The sequence below is a fragment of the Callospermophilus lateralis genome, chromosome 6, assembly GCF_048772815.1.
Source record: "Callospermophilus lateralis isolate mCalLat2 chromosome 6, mCalLat2.hap1, whole genome shotgun sequence".
Classification (NCBI taxonomy): Eukaryota; Metazoa; Chordata; class Mammalia; order Rodentia; family Sciuridae; genus Callospermophilus; species Callospermophilus lateralis.
In genome coordinates, this window is record NC_135310.1 from 75,250,276 (window position 1) to 75,267,212 (window position 16,937).

The 16,937-nt window shown below is 33.7% G+C and overlaps 1 protein-coding gene and 1 pseudogene across 4 annotated transcripts in view; one reads left to right on the plus strand and one right to left on the minus strand.

Moving 5' to 3' along the window:
• Positions 1–4,590: 4,590 nt before the first annotated feature.
• Cfap206 (cilia and flagella associated protein 206) overlaps positions 4,591–16,937 on the minus strand; it is a 40,850-nt gene continuing 28,503 nt past the window's right edge. For all 4 annotated transcript variants that reach the window (XM_076859942.2, XM_076859937.2, XM_076859938.2 and 1 more), the window contains 3 exons: positions 16,456–16,649; positions 8,239–8,382; positions 4,591–4,935 (listed from right to left, as the gene is read on the minus strand). In XM_076859942.2, coding sequence (XP_076716057.1) covers positions 4,705–4,935; positions 8,239–8,382; positions 16,456–16,649 — 569 coding nt within the window. In that variant the 3' untranslated portion in view covers positions 4,591–4,704. The remainder of the gene's footprint in view (positions 4,936–8,238; positions 8,383–16,455; positions 16,650–16,937) is intronic.
• Positions 10,540–12,467, plus strand: LOC143401683 (S-adenosylmethionine decarboxylase proenzyme pseudogene; annotated as a pseudogene).

Consider the following 16,937-nt stretch of genomic DNA (forward strand, 5'->3'; position numbering starts at 1 on the left):
GCTTTTCTAATTCTTCATTCTCTTTTGGTTATACATCATTTATTGAAATTCATATTGTGCCAAGCATAATGTGCCAGGTACTAATTGAGAGCTACAAAACAAAAAGTGAAAGAAGAGGAGGGTATGATGGTTAATTTTTTATTGTCAACCTGATTGGATTGAAAAATGACTAGAAAATGAGTAAAACACATTTTTTTTTTTGGTGCATCTGTGAGAGTTTCCAGAGCTGAGTGCCATGTGGAACAGCAAACTAGGGGAATGGTTACCACCCTTGAAATGTGGGTAGCACTGTCCAGTAGGCTGGGGGCATGGAGAGAACAAAACACGAAGAAGGAGGAAGCCCACCAGCACATGTAGGTGATTTTTCTATTGCTGCTGTCATCACACATGGATATCAGATTTCAGTTTCTTCAGTCTTTCAATGTGGACGCTCACCAGCAATTCTTCAGAGAATTTCCAGGCCTTCGACCTTGAACTGTGGCTACATAATGGTCCCTCTTGTTCTGGGGCTTCCAGTTTATCGGACTGAGAAGCTACTGGTTTCTCTGGCTCTCCAACATGCAATCATTGTGGGACTATTCAGCCTCCAATAGTGTAAACCAATCATACACACACACACACACACACACACACACACACACACACACACACACATTCATTCTATTATTCATTCTATATAAACATATTCATTTTATTGGTTCTGTTCCTTTGGAGAACCCTGACTCAGACAGGGGGTACAGTCGAAATTAATGCTGGAGATTCTCTTCTCCCTTGACTAAGTTGACGAAGCACTTACCTCTTAAGTGCTTCACATATATTAACTCATTTATTAATTCTCCTGACAACAGAATGAGTTAGATACTATTACTATCCTCATTTACACTGAAGAAACTAGAAACTGTGGCAGAGAGACATTAAGTAACACATCTAGTAAATAGAGCTAGACCCTTTTTTGTGACCACAGAGATTCCTAATATATATTTCTTACTCTCTTGGTTGTTACACATCATATTCTGTCTCCTCTTCCACCTCATTCTCTCCCATTCCTATGAGGATATATTCCAAAATTATCTTTGTCTGCCCCAAATATCTTTCATTATATACTATTCTCATGATCCTTTAAACTTAAATGTTTAAATGTTGAATATTTTTATCTTTTTTGATCAAGTGCCTCTCTCAATTATCCTTGGTATCCAAGGGCAGAAACCTTGAGATAATTGATTTTTTTCTTTCCCTTTCTTGAGATGTTATGTCCCCTTAATTAAATGTAACATTTGTCCCTTCACATCATATATCACTGCATGTCCCAATTCTTACAATAGCTTCCAAGCAACCCTCACCAACTCCAGTATCACTCTTCCACAATTAGTCTGCTGTTCAAGAATCTACAGTGGTTTCCTAATATCCTACTACAAGAAGGCAAACATAATTTTCTCAAAGTCCTGCAAAAAGTATACCAATTCTCTTTTGATTTCCCAAAGTTTCCCCCAAAATAATCTCCTCTTCCTCTCTTTTACTCCCTCTCTTTTTGTAATATTTACTTTATTATTGTACTCCTTATCAACTCCTGCTTTTGAATATTAAAATAATTAATCAAAACCCTGTTCTAGTTTGTTCCTTTATTCATTCTTTTTAAAAATCATTCATTCAACAAGATACTATACAAATGCCAAAGACATAAAGATGACTAAAATAGTTCAAATCTCAAGAAATTCACAATCTAACAGAAACAATATAGATGAACACCAAATTATACACTAATTTATTTTAAGGGCTACGGTAATAATAGGAATAAAATCCAATGAAAATCCAAAGAAGAAAGCAATTCATTTTTTCATAGTATATGGGGGAAAAACCTAACTATGAAAGGCAAAATCTTATCAGGCTATTGATGGCAAACAAAATTTCATGGTGACTATGGAGAACATTTCAGGTGACAGAGTGAAGAGGAAGTGTAAGAGTGGTGGCATTAAAGACTATGACCTATTTGAAGAGTTTTGGATCAACTTAGCATGTGCAGAAAGTATGAGAGGAGCAGAAGATGAAACTAGAAGATAATGGAAAGCATATTTTGAAAAGTTTTATAAAATATGGGAAGCAGTTTATACTTTATTTCCTAGGTAATGGACAAGAGTCTTAATAGGTTTTTAAGCAAATGAGGTGAAGGTTGAGGGGAAGAGGCCAGGTGTCATCATCAGATTTATGTGTTAAATATATGTATTACCCTAATGAATCATATAAGCAATAGAGGCAGCAGTGACCTAGAAAATAGGAAAATGTCCTGAACTATAGCAGTGGTTATAATACATGAAATTTAAAGACATCTCAAGCCAAACTAACATGGCTTAATGACTAATTAAACATAGGGAATGTGGGAGAAAGAGAATCAAGAAGTTTTTAATGTATGCTAGTGAGTAGAGAGTGATGCCTTTGATCATAGAAGTAAATAAAGAGGAAGAAAGAAATTTGGCAAAGAGAATCATTTCAGTCTGTGACATGCTGATACGACAGTAACAATCTGACATTGTCCAACATAGGGCTGGAAATCTTTAGAGTGAATAGACAGTGGAGGTCCTGGAAGAGGATGCATTTACAATCTGATCTAGCTCCCTTTGTTCTGTTTCTTGCATATACCAAGTGACTTTCTGATATTAAGGCTGGCTTTTCAAATAGGATTTGTTAATTTTGTTAATTTGACCATTCTAATTCCAGTCCTAAAATAACTCCAACCATTCTTTTTCTATGTTTAGTTTTTTTTTTTTTTTTCTTGGTACCAGGGATTCAACCCAGCGGCAGTCGACCACTGAGCCACATCCCCAGCCCTATTTTGTATTTTATTTAAGAGACAGGGTCTTGAAGAATTGCTTAGGGCCTCACTAAATTACTGAGGCTGGCTTTGAACTCATGATCCTCCTATCTCAGCCTCCTGAACCACCAGGATTACAAGCATGTGCCACCACACTGGCTAGTTCTTTTAAATTTTATTTTGAGATAGGGTCTAAGATGCTGAAACTGGCTTCAAACCTGTAATCCTCCTGCTTCAGCCTCCCAAGTTGCTGGGATTACAGGCATGTGCCACTGTGCCTGGCTGTGTTTTAGAATCTTGAAGAACCAAATGAGGGCAAACTGAACAGATAAGAATCAAATTTTTAATTTTTAAGATTAATAATAGCTATAATCACTCCATCTTTCCCTCCCCTCAAGGATTTGCCTTAACAGTTAGCAAGCCAACCTACTTTAACATTATTTTTAATGTTATGAAAATCATGACAGTTTACAAGTAGGTATGTTTGAAGTTCTTTGTTATAATCTCTGTTGAAAGTGGATTTCAAAGAATATCCATGTTATAAATAACATTTAGCCTAAATAGAAAACAATTATACAAATGCCTTAGTAAAATCACTTATGCAGAAAAAATATGCTATTAACCTATTAAAGCAACCTTAACAGGTCCTCCATCTAGAACCTTTCTTATCCATGAGTTGGAATTAGAATTATGTAAGGCAGTAGTAAAATTACAGATCTTAAATTTAGCTATCAGAGCCAAAAGTGTGGCATATACCTACAATTCCAGTCACACGGGAGGCTGAGGCAGGGGGATCATAAATTTAAGGCTAGCCTCTGCAACTTAGCAAGACCCTTTCTCTAAATGGAAAAAAAAAAAGGTTAGGGGTATAGCTAAGTGATAAAGCCCCTCTAGGTTAAATCCCCAGTACCACAAAATAAATAAATATTTTTATATATGCACCTACATAACTTGTTATATACATATAATTATGTTAATATATATTTATATATACAAATTTGATCATCAGTAATTCACTGAGGCCCTCAACATACCTGCCTACAGGAATGGGCAAACAAACAGAGGAATGAAATAGGCCTGTAAGGCTCCGGGAATTGAATTAGGCAGTGGAGAATTACAAGTGGCCTGCTCAGTAAAAAGGCAAAGCTGCTATTTAGAGAAATGCTAGTCAAGTGTTCTCAGACATTCTATTTTTTTTCAAAGATCCAGAAATCCATATTTCAGGTAAAATTTCCAGGTTTTAAGAGTGATTTTGTTACCCAGGTAGTGGCACAGGCCTATAATTTCAGGAAGCTGAGGCAAAAGCAAGTTGCAGGTCAGCCTTGGCAAGTTGGGAGACCCTCATCAACTTAGCAAGACCCCATCTCAAATAAAAAATAAATAAAAAGGACAGGAGATTTAGCTCAGTGGTAAACTGTCTCTGGATTCAAACCCCAGTACCAAAAACCAAAGAGTCATCTTGCAGACCTTTACTTTAATTGTTCCAAACAGTAAGATTTTATTATACAGCAATTTAATCTATGCTATCATTACATAGCTAGTAAAACTGAAAATATTGATTGGGTTTTAAAATTTTAATGTTTTACATTAAATGCAATTTTAGAAATAAATAGTCTCCAATTCTAGTGACATTATCTTATTATTATTATGTAAATGGCATCAAAATTTCAATCTTTGCGCTGCCAAACTTTTTCTAAAAGATAAAACACAGACAAAAGGACAGAATTTGACTTCCCAATTTTAATACAATGAAAAGGTGTTACAGAAAATAACTTCTAGTTTGTTGTAGCAATAGCACGTGCCACCTTATACAAAATTAATTTTCATGGAGGTAAAAATACTTTTAGGTTTTGTCATTGTTCAAAATTGGGCAACATTTTCAAAAATGTGGTCTTCCTCTAGGTTTCATCAACAGCTCTTGTTAGGTTCACCTTGACTGCATGGGTAGTTTTGCTTCGTCCCCCTCGAAGACCAGCTATGTAAATCTGGGGCTTGGGTACTCGAGTGCTGCCCTCCCTATTTGACTGGGTGCTAGCATCTTTGAGAGGGTACACCTGTGAGCAATTTTCTCTTCTCATGTGACTAAGATCAGTTTGTACTGAGTGAGTAATTTTCTGACGCAAATTGGCCTAAGTAAAAAAAGAAAACAGGAATTAACATTTCTCTGAAGAACAGAATATGAAATATCATCACGTACAATTAATTATCTGCCTATCTTTTTTTCAACTGACAAAAATTTAATCCTGTAACAGCATTTTTATTTATGAGTTATTTAAGAGAAATCAGAATATGAGTTTAATTTTTTAAATTTTTTATTGGTACATTATAATTACATATAATAGTAGAACTCACTGTTACATATTTGTACATTCATATAACAATATAACTCAGTCAATTTCATTCCCCTGTACCTCCTCATCTCTCCCCCATTCCTTCTTCCTCTATTCTATGATTAACATAGCATTTTTCTCTTTTTCGTTTTTGTCATTGTTTTTTTCTGGTTTTTTTTTTTTTTTTTTGTGTGTGTGTGTGTATGTGTGTTTGGGGTTTTTTTTGGTTTTTTTTTTTTTTTTTTTTAGCAAGCAAGAAGTAGGTTTATTGTACAAGCAACAAAGATACAAAGTTAGACTTCTCTGGAGAGAAGGGGCCCCAGAGCTGGAAATCCAACATAGCATTTTTCTATAAAATATCAGAATGTTAGAAAATTTAAAACATAATAGAAAATTAAATGTCCTTTACTAAGAAGTAGAAAAATATACAAAATGTGGAAAATGGACCCCAAAAAGAAAATACAGATCCAGAGTTACAATGAGCTCAATTAATTTTTAAAATATTTCTAATTCCTTTATTATTATATTTTGAGATTCATATGACCTGGATTTTTTCCACCATACTTGTTTTATTTTTTTAAAGATAAAAGTTTCAGATTTATATTGTCCATAAAATAGTCTTCACCCTGTTTTAGTATTAAAAAACTGTTGTTTTCAGATTATATTTTACATTATTCTTCATTTTGCTTACTCCCCTGATTAATAAACATGAGGTTAAACATATTACACAAGTTGGGAAGCAAAGAGAAGATAATTAAAAGGAAGATAAGGGTAGGGGTGTAGCTCAGAGGTAGAGCACTTGCCCACCTTGTGTGAAGCCCTGGGTTTAATCCCTAGTGCTGAAAAGAAAAAATAAGGAGGCTAATAATTGATCAGATTATACAAAAGGCCAAGGAAAACCTCAGAAGGCATTAGAGCATGTAAGTGAAGAAGGTGACTAAAGGAAACACCTGGGATTAAAGGAAACACATCAGAGTTTGGGAGACTGAGAATCCAAACTACTTCCTCTACACACACAGTTTACATTAATGTGATTTTATTATTTCATTGTCTTCACTAGCATAATTTAACAATTCCAAGAGCCTCTTGCCCAAGTAAATCACTTGACTGTTTATTAAAGAACATCCTAAAAGACAGTCAACTCTTCAGTAGTAAGCATCAATACACAGGTTAAGCTCAAAGATTCTTTTTATCTTTTGTCTCAAAAATCTTCATTTCGTAATTCCCACCAATGCTGGACTGCTTTGTATTGATCCCTACCCAAAACTATTCAGACTCCCATCCAACCCTCTAACCCACCTAAGGCATCAAAAGACCTGCCTTAACAAACTTAAGATTCTCAATAAATTCTGAATTTGCTACTCCTCCTCTGAGACACTGCCAATGTTCTGTTGAGGTGGTATCTCCCTGACAGCTATAAAACAGTAAACTTAGCTTTGTCTAATCAACAGGATGGATTGGTAGTACCCAGGAAGCATGGCATTCAACATGATGCAATGCTAGGGGATAATTAAGTCTAAGATGGAAATAAGAATTAAGTGGTGATTTAGGGATAGGAATGTGAAGTTTAGCCCTCTGAATATATTGCCTTAACATTTCCAGCCCATACCTATCCTGCCCCCTCTTCCTCTCAAAATCATGTCCTGCCATTGCTCCCTACATTTGACTCTTTGTATTTTAAGACCAACTTAAGGTGTTACCTAATTTAGCAGAATTTTTATTTCACTTCTCTTATACCACTTTCCAAGGTTTTTAGTGTAACAGTATCACTTGCTAGACAATTAACCCCTGAAGAACAAGGTAGTGTTACCCAGTAAGTATTTGATGAACTCAAGTGAGTTTAGTAAATAACAGAAAAGAATATGGGAAAGTGGGCACTTCTACAGAAGAGTAACTGACAGGAATGCTAATGGAACACTGGTCTGAAATATATATATATGAGGAAGCTGATCCTTCCTCATCCCAGGAAATCGGGTAACTTAAAAGCTACCACCAGAGAGGGTGGCAACAGAAATTATGTTAATTAGTGGGAAGGCTGTTAGAGGCTGAATATGTAAGAGGAACAAAGGCTAGATCATATATGACAATTGAACTCTCTGACTCAATACCTCTACATCAACCAGTCTGGGAACCCAAAAGACAACCTCTGTAGCCATAGCAACTGGCCCAGAATGGGCAGGACTTGGCCAGCTTCCCCCCCCCCCTTTTTTTGGCCCCAACTCATAACTAACCAAAGAAAGTCAAATATATTCACCAGACCAGATCTCATAAGATGCCCTGCTTCTTGTTAGCTTGCCTCCAGTTTCCCCTTATCATCAACCTCATCCAAGAAAACTAAAACTTTTCCCCTTTTCTCACTATAGTTTTTTCATTCCCTGACTGCTTTTTGAGTTTGCCAAACTCAAGTAATGATGCTGACTCCCTTGCCCCAGCTATCTCTGAGTAAACAGCCTCCATGGATTCACATTTGAGACAGCTTTATTTATTTCCACACCTGATTTCAGTTAAAGAAATGGGTAAAACATACTAACAAAATGCTACAGATATTTTTTAAAAATTATTTCATTCATACTGTAACTATTTGATGTTTAAAATTATAAGATACTATAAATAGATACAAGTTGGGGGGATTTCACTGAGTTGGATAAGGATGAGAGTTTCAAAGACAGGCTTTAAGAATAAGGCACTTGTTGTGATTAGGGTGACTGAGAATCAAAAGGATGATAGTCCAGCGTCTCGACAAAAAAGGTTGACAGTAAGAGGAGAAAATAGGTGATTTAACCTAAAAAGTTCCCAAACTGAGGCTATGCTTTAAATGATTAGAATAAGTTAAGAGAGCTTTACAAACTAGCTCCAAGTTTTAAAACTATTAAGACACTTTGTAGTTACTGGTAGATATCATTTGAGAGTAGTTTCATGCTTCTGTATCTTTATATATGCTTAAAGTTAGAAGACAATCTTACCAAGTAAAGCTGGCTAACAAAATTTTTTATGTTAGCAAAGAAATGTATAGGACTCATTTTATATAAATAACTTATCAAATCTATGAACACATTAAAATTACTCAAGTTGTGAATAATTTTAAAAAATATTATCACAAACCAATTTTATAGCTTTTCTTCTTAATTCCCATTCATTCCATTCATATGCTCTCACAATTGTTGGTGGCAGTATATGTGTATCTGTCTGTGTACTACTTTCACACTTCGTAATTGGCTTTATATAATGTTTGTCAACATCTCTTACCTAAAGAAAGAGTTTTGTAATTAGTACTTATAAAAAATAAACATTATTTATAGATAACTAGACAAATGTAGCTAAAACTGAAAACAAATTAAAAATCAAGAATTTTTAACATGAAATCTACTTGTTAATACCAGCAGAGAAAATAAAACTCAAAATTGATGAGATAAACATAATTATCCTTCTGAACATTATAGCTTTGTGCATGATTTGTAAACTTAATGTAGGAGTTGTATTTTGGAAGAGGAAAACATCCTTCCTTTCCTTGAGAAATACAGTTGCTCCTCCCCATGTTCCACAATCAGTGGATTAAGTGGAAATGTGTTAGAAATGGATAGAAATTAAAAATAGCTATTTAATGTTAGGTATAAATCACCTTTGTTTAAATCTTGAACTTTATACATAGAAGATTACTGAAGGCTTTTCAGAGAGAGGATTGGGTTTTATTTTTAGTGGAATGTACTGATTTTTGGCTGGGGTGCCCAATATTCAGTATTCAGTAATTCCAGACTAAGGAAGACATGGTTATACTGCATGTGACAGTGTTGGAGGGAGTGGCAGAGAGTTAAGGAACTTGAATCATAATAAAGATGAGAGAGAATACATTAACTTTAAGCCCCAAATAATCACAAAGTACCTACCATTTGATGCACTGTTGGCCTTTAAAATTATCTTATGAATGGTGTGTTGATAAAAATATACTAAAACATAATGATTAAAAGTACTATATAATACAAGGAAATGGTAAATAAATAAGACAATAAACTCTCTATGAAGTATATAAAGAGAAAATGAGCTTCCATAGTATTGAAGGTCACTAGAGAACAGCTGGAGATTAAATAGGCTTAAAGAAAGGGAAAAACAAAACCAGGTGTGTAGGGAAAATTTACTTTATGGAAACTGCAGGATCTACAGACAACATATGGTTATCTGATTCTAGGCTTTGTCTTTGAGCTATTTTACAACTCTGTACATTGTAAATAAGTGATAACAAGGCCAAATAATTTTTGACTATAGACATGTAAAATTTGTCCTATCTTTTTTTGTACATGTGGTACTGGGGATTGAACCCAGGACCTCATTCATACTACACAAGTGCTTTACCACTAAGCTACATCCCTGGCCCTGTCTGTACTTCAAACGACTTCCTTTTATCCATGTAGGAAAAAAAAAATCAATGTTGCCTTTATTTTCACATTAATTTGAATATTTCTGGTCTAAAAATGTGTCTGTTTTTAGGATTCTCTTTTAAACCAATCAAAACATCTGCCTGAGCAGGGTGTTAGGGGCACACACCTGTAATCCTAATGGCTTGGGGACTGAGGCAGGAAGATTGCAAGTTCAAAGCCAGCCTCAACAATTTAACAAGGCCCTTAGCAACTTGGCAAGACCCTGTCTCAAAATAGAATATATAAAAAATTTTTAAAAAAGGACTGGAGATGTGGCTCTGTATTTAAGTGCTCCTGGGGGTTCCATTCCTGGTACTTAAAAAAAAAAAAAAGTCTGACTGATTCTCTCACTGACCAACAAATAGGTTATACTATTTAAAATATGTTCATTTTTATATCTCCATGAGAATCATAATTTTATACATTCTTTTAAATTGTTTTTTTTTTTTTAACAAATAGAAGACCAGGTTAGTTTGAACAAGTCTGAGACCAGTATACAACTCATTGTTTTTCTGACACTCTAGCAAGATTAATTGAAAGAAAAAGAGAGAAGACTAAAAATGAACTATATTTGGACCTAAAACAGACATAAGACAATGTGAAGAATAAAAAAAGAATATTGTGAAATCTTCATAAGAATAAGTAAAGAACTTAAATGTGAATAATTTCCTAGAAAAATTAAACTCTCTAATACAAAAAGAAATAGAACTATACTTGAAAAATCCTATAATCACAAAAGTATTTAAAATTGGTAGTCAAATGAGTAATTATAATTTTTATAATCAAAGAAGTCCAGTGGAGACAGGGATATAGTTCAGTTGGAAAAGTGCTTGCCTCACATGCACAGACCCTGAGTTCAATCCTAGCACCAGAGAAGGGTGGCGGGGTAGGAAGAGACCCAGAAAGCTTTATAAGCATACTTTACCAGATAATTCCAATACTAAGTAAACATAGAAAATAAAATATAATTATTTACACTCAATACTAAGACATGTATATCAACCTTGATATCAAACCAAGAAAAGCGAGTAAGGAGAAAGAAATGCATAGGTCAGTCTCACTCAGAAATACAGATGTAAAATTTCAAATTTCTAAAGAAAAATAAAAAATATGACCAATGAATACATTTTTAAAAATAAAATGAACCAGGACCAGGTTATATTGATCCAAGGAAAAAAATTTTGGCTTCATCTTAGAAATAAAAAATTAATATACAGGGCCAGGGTTATGACTCAGTGGTAGAGTGCTTGCCTAGCACACGTGAGGAACTGGTTTCAATCCGGGCACCACATAAAAATAAACAAAATAAAGATATTGTGTCCATCTACAACTTAAAGAAAAAGTTTTTAAATTAATATACAGGAATTCATCACATTAGCAGATTAAAGGGTACAAGTCACACCATAATCTCAAAAAAACATAGAAACTGTTGATATAATTCAATAACCATTCATATAAAAAAAAGTTTCAGCAACTAATATTAAAAGAAAAACCTTAATCTGATAAAACAAAATCCATGAAAAATGAAATACAATCATGAAATATCAAAAATATCATTCTGAGATAAGAAAGAAGACAGTGGTACCCACTTTAACGATTTCTATTTAATATTGTACTAAGGTTGCTTTTCAGTGCAGTAAGGTAAGAAAAAAAGTATAAAATATATACTACACTGTATGTGTGTGTGTTCAGCAGAATGTATATGTTATATATGATGTGGTGGGATTGATAAAAACACACTAAAACATAATTAGAAGTGTTGTACAATATAAGGAACTTGTAAATAATGAGACAATAAGCTCTCTATGGATAATACAAAGAGAAAACTAACTTCCATAGGTACTGAAGATCACTGGAGAATAGCTGGGACATTAAATTGCTGCCAGAATTTTATATCCAATTAAATCCATTTTCTAGAATGTATTCTCACTGGTATATTTATATTTATATATATGGGGGGAATATATATATAAATATACACCATATAGGGGTCACAGTATGGCCCTTGAATTACACTAGCTAGTACTTCTAACTGGGAAATAATAATGACTACAGAGATTAACTATATCTGCCTCTATTCTCCAAGTCCAAAAAGAGCTGGGAAATTTTTATTAATCTTTTATTTTAAAAAACAACATAAAATAACAGTAAAAATTAAAGGACACTGGAACTTCAGTAACATACCTAAAACAATCTGTAGCAGTGGTAGAAGAGATTTCATTTAGCTGTTGATTGTTCTCTAATCTCTCAATGATAGAAGCTGCACATTTTTCAAAGGGACAGAGAAACTGCTGGAGGTCTGAGCTCTCCTAACAGCAATCCAATGCAAACTAAGGATCTGGAGGTCTTTGTCTTCCCAGAATCTGAGTGTGACATATTTTTGAAGGATGTGTGATGTTCAATCGTAAGTGTGACAAAAACTGACAAGTAGGAAGCTTATGTACTCAGAGTCAAATGCTTGCATCCAAGTGATGTTTAATTTTGAAGATGTGATACTATCATTTGCTGAAAATATTGGTTCCCATGTTGAAGCTTTCTAGGAATTATAGTGGGTTTGACTCATTTAACTCTTCTCTCACACTTCCAAGAATTTCATGATGCCTTGTCACCACAGCTACCCACACCAGGCTTTCCAGGAACAAAGAGAGTTTCTTAATGCAATCTTCCTAAGTAGAACAAGTGTAGCAGGGTACATGAATTCTGACTGTTGGCATTTGTATACTCTGGATTTCCCAGATAGGTGGATAATCAGACAGATTAAACCTGAAAACTCTGATGCCTGACACAGCAGTTATGGATCAGTTCTACATGAAAGATGGTGTTTTAGCAGAGGATGTCACTCAGGAGAATATAATTAGTGACATAATACCTGGTTTTTATGGTTTCGATATGATGTATTCCCCAAAAGCTCATATGTAAGACAATGCAAGAAAGTTTAGAGATGAGATGACTGGATTTTAAGAATCTTAATCTAATCAGTATATTAATCCCCTGATAGGGATTAACTGGGTGGTAACTATAGATAAATTGGGTATGGCTAGAGGAGGTGGATTACTAAGGATATGCCTTTGGGGTCTATATTTTGTCATTGTAAGGGAGAGCTCTTTTTTCTGCTTCCTGGTGCAATGTCCTGAGGTGCTTTCCTGTGTCACATCCTTCTGCCCTGATGTTCTGCCCCACCTCTGGCCCAGAGCGATGGAGTTTGCCCTCTACAGACTTAGACCTCTGAAACCAAGAGAGCCAAATAAACTTTTCCTCCTCTAAAATTGTTCTTGTCAGGTTTTTGGTCACAGCAGCAAGAAAGCTGATTCCAAAATACTGATTCTGTGATTAATGCTCATTGTTCAATCACTGAAGGAATTCAGTAAATAGAATAAAATTGAATGTAACTTGACTACTGAGTTCACTACAGAACCATAATTTTTTTTTTTTTTTTTTTAGCTTTGAAACAAACTTAAGTCAGACATCCTATGATGACTTGATTAGGAAAGTCATGGAAGTCTTCAAATAGGAAAATTTGCGAATACCATTTGTAATCAGAGTTCTAAATGTCACACAGTACTTTCTTCACTCCAAAAGACTAAAGGTTGAAGGACTGAAAACTGAAGAAACAACAACAGTAAAGTTGATTAGCAAAAAATGCAAACAGAGAATAAACATAGGCAGTGGTAGCTGCTTTCTAGAGATTGATGCCCTGGAGCTGTGATTTCCATAACCATCATGTTTTAGTTACACAAGCCCTAGATGGAATGATAGTGCAATCATTTTGAATTGTATGTATTATTATATCAAGGAGCTAGATATCTTGCATGAAAGCTTTCTCCTGTGTTTAAGTATTCTATGCCATTCTTGCTATGAAATTGAAACGTTTGTAGAAAAAAACCTGCTATATGAAACTTTACAATGCTTGAGAAAACAATTCAGTTTGGTTTATACACAGTGTAATATTTCTCCAGGTATCATCCAGAATTCCCCACAGGGCTTTCTTCCTCATTAAATACTGGTTTCAGCATAACCATCTGGGACAGTAAATTGTTACCAAAATTTAATATCCAGTTAAATCCCTTTTCTAGAATGTATTCTCACTGATGTTACTGAAATCAATTTCTTCTTCATATAGACACTTTTTGCAATAGCAACTGAAGTTTTTCTTCAAAGAGTAGCATCTTCTTTTAGAAAATTATTATAGTTATTCATTTTGTTACAATTTTTAAATTATTTATTCCCACATTTGAAGTTTTCTAATTGACTTCTTTTTTTCACTATGATGTCCCCTCATTTTATTTTCCCCCTGAAATAAAGTAATACACTATTTTTAAAAATATATAAAATCAGGGAAAACAACTATTACTGTTTGCTGATATTATGACTGCTCATATTGAAAAAACTAACAGACTCAAAATATCAATAGACTCTCAAATTAATAAGACTCTTGAAACTAATAAAGGAGTTTAATAAGATTGCTAAATATGAAGTCAATATGCAGAATTAACCTCATTTTCATAATATAAGCAATAATCAATTAAAATTCAATTCTAAAAATCAACAGCATTTAAAATAGCAACCAATAACAAAGTCTCTACAAATAAATCTAACAAAATACGTATAGCCGTTTCTAGGAAAAATTATAAAACTACATTGAAATTTTAGGATAGGGAGACAAAGTTGTAAAAATGTCAGAACTTTTCTTACTTATCTACATATACAAGGCAATTTCAACCAAAATTCCTTCAAGGTTTCTTTATGAAACTTGACAATGTACGTCTCAAATATATATGAAATATAAGAGTTAAATAAAGCCAAGACTTTTTAGAGAATACAGGGTGAGAGAACTTACTCTATTCAGATATCAAGACACATTATAAAGCTGTAAGATATCAGTACAGAAACTGTTTTAAAATTGAGTAATTGTGCCCAGAGCAGTGGCAAACATCTAATTCCAGTGGCTTAGGAGGCCAAGGCAGGAGGATCACAAGTTCAAAACCAGCCCCAGCAACTTGGCAAGGCTCTGTCTCAAAATAAAGAAAACGGTTGGGGATGCAGCTCGGTTGTAAAGCACCCCTGGGTTAAATCTCCAGTACAAAAACCAAACAAATCAAAACAAAAACCTTGAAAGTATCCAAATACATTAAAGTCCTAAACATGAAAAATAAAACAGAAGAAAATATAAAAAAAATCACCTTAGGAAAGACAAGGATTTCTAAAACAAGACTTCGAAAACAATACAGACATTAAAGAGAAAAATTAATAGATATGACTATATTAAAATTAAAAAGGTGTCTTCAATAAAGAACTTCATTGACAAAGTTAATAGAGAAGTTACAGACTTAGAAAAATGTGTATAGCTTATAAATGATTATTCTAATTATTTAGAATAGATAAAGAATTGCTAATCAACAAATTAAAAACAGAAAATATATGAAAAAAATGGCCATAATTGATATGCAGAATAGTTGATATACCAAAGGGGAAACCTGAATGACTAAATACATGTAAAAAGAGATGCTGAATTTTATTTTACTTTCAGAAAAATACACAATGAAACAATACCACTTTAATCAAATTGTCAAAACTTATAAACTAAGTAACAGCAAATGCTGGCAGGATTATGTGTGACAAGTTTCATATGCTCAAGTTAAATTGGTGCAATCATTTTCAGAGTAACCTCTCTGTTGAGCCAAATATTGTAAGACTACCATTTGGTCCCCCATATAGAAGGACACTAAACAGACAAGGCCAATATCTTGCCACAATAGGAGGAAGCTAGATCTCTCAGCAGAATTGTTTGATTCAAAAATAAATCGGAATGTCACAAAACAGAGTAATACACAATCTCTCAGAACAATTACAACTCAGCTGTCCAGAGTCCTGACCGCCACATCTACATCCCACCCCCCACCCCAAATGACACTCAGCCCTCACTTTCTTTCAGATCTTCCCACCCATGTATTCAGACTACCTCTGTGCTTCACTGTCATCAGCCCAACAGTTGCTTGGATCCCTGCTGGCCAGATGAGTGGTACCAAAATTCATCTGCTTCATAGTTAAATGTGGATAAAAATAGCAATCACTAAACATTTGAAATCATATTATTTCAAAATGGTTTTTATTTTAGTGTGTTTAAAAGCTCAATAAAAGAAAGGAGAGATAGAATGAAGAATTAAAAGGCATACAATGATGATGAGAGCAAAAGAGAAAAAAACAAGAAAATTATATGGTTTTAGAATGTGATTTCCACACAGGTAGGGATTTTTTATCTGTTTTGTTCACAGCTAATTTCCTTTGTGCCATGATTAGGGGCTCACTAAATATCTGATGAATGAATGAAAGAACAGGCATAGGCATACAAGAAATATATATTTTTAAAATATTTTTTTAGTTGTAGTTGGATACAATACCTTTATTTTATTTATTTATTTTTATGTGGTACTGAGGTTGAACCCAGCAGCTTGCTCGTGGTAGGCGAGCGCTCTACTGCTGAGCCACAACCCCAGTCCCAAGAAATATCTTTGATCCATTTTGTGGTCTTTCAGCCTACTAGGAATTAAACCCATTAAATTGTTTTGCAGCTCTGAATATAAGTATGTTGTCATCTATGTTATCTGTGCTGAACTCTTACTCATTTTTAGATGTGGAACTATAGTCTCAACTATTCAATTAAATACTCTTTTTCTTTCAGAGTTTTCAAATCCATTACTTCATCAGTTTGACTCTATATTTTATTTCATTATTCTTTGCATATTCCATTATTTTCCATCCTCAGATGTGAATCCCTTTCAGATAACCTATAAAGACCCTAATCTGAAATTGTCACTACCTGAACTTGGGAACTATTCTAAAGTAAAGTATAACTTATATAAAATACACTTCTAAATTTCATAAATTCTTAAATATTATTCTTGCTTACCTGAGAATATGGAACAAGTGTTTCAAACTGTTGATGAAGTTCCAGTAGCTGAATTAACTCTGCATTTTTTTTGGCCTTTTCTTTAATTAAACCAATATAATATTCAGGATTTTCTGCAAATGAATATGCAGCTTCTCTAGTATTGAATGTGTAATACTTCTCTTTATATTTCAAAATTCCAATTGTTGGATTTCCTAAAATTGAGGAAAAGAATTGAATTAGATATGAAATATTAAGTGATTCATATTGGCCATATACCTATAGAACCATTCTTAGTACATTCTATTTTAACATAGTTTTGTTAAAATGTTATAGTTCACAACTTTAAACTACATATTTCATTAAGCGATATTTTATGTGAAACTCATATTAAATTATTTTTTAGTTTTTATTTAAAGTATGGTTTTAACTTATTTTAGTTAGAAGTACTATCCACTATCTGGATGAAAGATATTTAGGAATCCCTTATAAAAAGCTAGTCC